This window comes from Sinocyclocheilus anshuiensis, unplaced genomic scaffold, assembly GCF_001515605.1.
Source record: "Sinocyclocheilus anshuiensis isolate Anshui unplaced genomic scaffold, SAMN03320099.WGS_v1.1 scaffold648, whole genome shotgun sequence".
In the NCBI taxonomy this organism is placed as follows: domain Eukaryota; kingdom Metazoa; phylum Chordata; class Actinopteri; order Cypriniformes; family Cyprinidae; genus Sinocyclocheilus; species Sinocyclocheilus anshuiensis.
This window is the reverse complement of record NW_015557156.1, coordinates 1,281,598-1,285,392: the sequence shown is the minus strand read 5'-3', so window position 1 is coordinate 1,285,392 and position 3,795 is coordinate 1,281,598. Positions and strand designations below refer to the sequence as shown.

Genomic DNA, 3,795 nt, shown 5'->3' with positions numbered 1-3,795 from the left:
TTAAAACAATCTTCACATAAACCCATTATAATAAATGTCATATTTACCTGTGCCCTTCAGCAGAAATACACAGAAATTGAAACTAAAGTTATCAAACACTAAATTCTAAATTAAATATAGATGAATCCTTAAAGCTATAAAAGTTCTTTTTTTCCCTCTTCTTTTTTAAAAGACAGTTTTTCTTTTTTTGATAGACATCAAAGCAGCTGGTTATTAGGCTGTTTTGGCTGTTATTTCTTTAAGAGCTGCCGCTGCTGAACGTGACGCGGATCTGACACGCATCATATTTTCTCTAATGTGCTAGATTACTCTTATTTACTCTTTTTACCTTTTCTGACCCACTTCAGGTCTTAAAGTCTCTATTAATGAGCTGACGAGTTAAATCGGGAGTGTTAGATGATTGAGACAGTGCTGGGCTTCTCCAGGACAGTTTTGAAAACCATTTCAACCATTTCAGAGACATGTTCTTAAATGTGACTCATAAAATATATTACATGCATGCACAGTTTTAAGGCAGCTTTAATCGCCTTTGGTAACTTCATGACTTAACTGACCATGGCATTGCATGCACGCAGTTTATTTCGCGCTTTGATATGAAAGGATATAGGCTATAGCGCGCGCCAGCGCCTTTTCACCCTTGGTAAATATGATCAAAGGCGGCTGTGAAAATAAATCTGCATTGTTAATCATTTTGATCTTTTATTTAACAAAAATTCACAAATATCTAACATTTCATTGAAATAAAACAATTGAAAATGGGGGAAAATCTCTATGAAATAAATGTTTTTCTCAAATACACGATGGACAATTATTGGTACCCCACAAAACCAAGCTTCTGCTTTGGCCATTCCAGTTCCCTGACCTGAACCCTATAGAAAATGAGTGTGGTGAACTGAAGAGGAGAAGCACCAGCATGGAGCTGGGAATCTGAAGGGTCTGGAGAGATTCTGGATGAAGGAATTGTCTCTGATCTCTTGTCAGGTGCTCTCTAACCTCGTCAGGCATTATAGGAGAAAACTCAGAGCTGTTATGCCAAATGGAGGTTTCAAAAAGCATTGAATAAAAGGGTGCCGTTAATTGCGTCCAATGTGTATTAGAGAAAAACATTTATGTCATAATGATATTTCCCCCCCCCATTTTAAATTCTTATTCTCCAATGAAATGTTAGATTTATGTGAATTTTTTCAATAAAAGATCAAAATGATTAATGCAGATTTATTTTCACAGCCTTCTGGGATCATATTTACCAAGGGGTCATCCATCTATCTATCTATCTATATGCATGCCATTTGCCAAGGAATTATTTCTCATTTTCATTTAATTTAATTTTATATTAAATATTAATAGAAACCATACATAGATAAAAATTACATTTTTTTCTTCAACTTCAAATTTAAAAACTACTTCACACAGACAAACAATAAATAAATAAATGTGACAATCACGCAAGATTACTATCACTTTTAAAATTAAAATGGAAAACTAAAATAAAAACAAATATTAATAAAAACTAACAGTATCTCAGTGATTCTAAAATAACCCTATTTTGTCTACAATTATTTCAAATATGCTACAAAATGATCATAAAACACAATTTTTTCATCTGGTTTATTGAAGAAAACACCAGTCATGTATTTCACAATGTAAACGGACTTACTTTCCCAAAACATCTTTGATTTGCTTGTTCACCAGTCCATAGTAATGGTCAATTTGTGCCTGCATTAGGAGTGAAAAAGAATAATTACGGCATTCAGGTATACATTATAGGTTTATTGAAACTGAAGACTCTGATAAATACTTAATCAACCACGACAGAAGTTATCAATGCATACACATGCCAAACATACCTGATGCTTTTCATAGATCACTGGCCAACTGAAAGCACCTATGAGACCTAAAGAAAAAGCACATTTTGAAAATTACGGCATATTCTTATAATTCTGACAAGTGCCAATTAACTGCAAACGAATAATAAACTAATAGGACTACAGTCCCAAATGGACTTACCCAAAATAAGAAGGGTCAGACCATTGAACAAGGCACCAACATAGGTCAGGATCCACATGAGAACTGCAAACTGGAAGAAGAGAGGAAACCATGTCAACATACTTCCAACAGGCCAGAGGAAACACTGTGAGAAACACATTTCAAAACTTACGCAAGGTGTAACAGTATTAAAAAAATAAGTTATTCAACAAGGATGCATTCAATTGATAAAAAGTTACAGTATAGACGGTTACAAAAAAATAAAACAAACAAAAATGTTCTGTTCTTACTAATAAAAACTCTCAAGAGTCAGAAAGATGGTCAAAATGGTAATGAAAGCTAAATTATAACTGATAAAAATGGATCAGTGTTTCGAAAGTGTATTTTTAAATGCCTAATAACCGACCATTTTCATAAATTGTCATTGTACGCTCAAAAACGTTTCACTTGAACTCAAAATAGAAGGCCGACCCCTTTTTTGCAAGCTGACCCAACAAATGGCAGAGCCTGTTCAAAACCCACCGGCACATAAACTGTCACTCGTAACTGGACACGTCACTCAATATAGCCGTCTGACCACAGAGAGACTGAATGCTGGGACGGAATCTAACTGTCCAACTGCGGAAGACCTCCAGAGCTCTGAAAGGGCAGCGGGGTCAGGCTGTAACTCTATCCACAACCCATAACCACCGCCCCCCTTCACAGGGCAGTAAATCTCCTTACACGGATGCTTCCATCCACTGGGCTCCCCTGCGTTTGAGACGTGGGTCAATGCAGCGCCAAGAAAAGCCACGAGGTGCTGATTTAACATTAATGTTAGTGGCGCTTTTCCATTACGCCACAAACTGTGCTTAGAACACGGCAACTCCTTAAAATGCCAGACGTTTTGACGCAAGATTAAGAAGCGCTTATCCCTGGATCCAAACATGTATTTTAGTAAACCAGATGACTTGTGACCTCTAGTTCTGCTACTGTCAACAATGTTAGGCTTACAGGCCCAGAGTGAATTTTCAGAAGTAATATCATTAATTTGTTCAACTTTTTTTTTTTTTTTTTAATGTATATTTATTCATTTAAAAAATGATTTTAATTATTATTATTTAAATGTCTTGTTTTCGACCAACTCATCAGAACTGGAATGCCCTCAGCATCGCAACATGGGCATTTGAGCAACAACGCATAGTGGGGTGGAAACTAATGCCTTGTCCAAATACCCACACTTGCGGTCTTTGCACTTGACCACTTGACTACTTATATGATGTATTTCCTGTATTTGGCCCAAGTGTTCAAGTGAGGATGAAGACCACAAGTGTGTGTCGAACTTTTCATTACCTGATGGGACACACTTGTAGTGTTGTAAAAATGCAAGTGTTTACATAGCTTTATTTAAATTTTAAATACTTTGCATTTCAAAATCAACTTCTAAATGTCTGTTTAGTAGTCCCTATAACATGACAATTTTAATTTGTGGTGCTTCTAATTAAGTGATAAAAAGCAGTTGCAAATGTTGTACAAAATAAATATGACCACTAATCTTTGCACCAATAAAAGGTAAAAACACTGTTTTTCTATCAAATTATATGTAATCTAATTATTATATTAATATTTAATTTGCATTGGAAAGGTTTCCGTGACTTCTCGCGAGATCTCGGCAAAAAGTCTCACGATTTATTTCCAGAACATGATGCATGATGGGATACACTAAGCCTCGAATAGCGCTCCGGAGCGGTATTCGAGATAGTGTGGATTTAGTGTGCATTAAGTGCACTGCGCTTTGGCATTTTTAAGACCTGGGACAGTCTTGCGCAC

At 35.9% G+C, this 3,795-nt stretch overlaps 1 protein-coding gene across 4 annotated transcripts in view; it reads right to left on the bottom strand.

Moving 5' to 3' along the window:
- The window catches only part of LOC107678208 (reticulon-4-like), a 20,850-nt gene that overhangs the window by 2,944 nt on the left and 14,111 nt on the right, over positions 1 to 3,795 (bottom strand). For all 4 annotated transcript variants that reach the window (XM_016473404.1, XM_016473405.1, XM_016473407.1 and 1 more), the window contains exons 4-6: positions 2,008 to 2,077; positions 1,848 to 1,894; positions 1,658 to 1,716 (exon numbers count right to left, since the gene is read on the bottom strand). In XM_016473404.1, the coding sequence (XP_016328890.1) occupies positions 1,658 to 1,716; positions 1,848 to 1,894; positions 2,008 to 2,077 (176 nt within the window). The remainder of the gene's footprint in view (positions 1 to 1,657; positions 1,717 to 1,847; positions 1,895 to 2,007; positions 2,078 to 3,795) is intronic.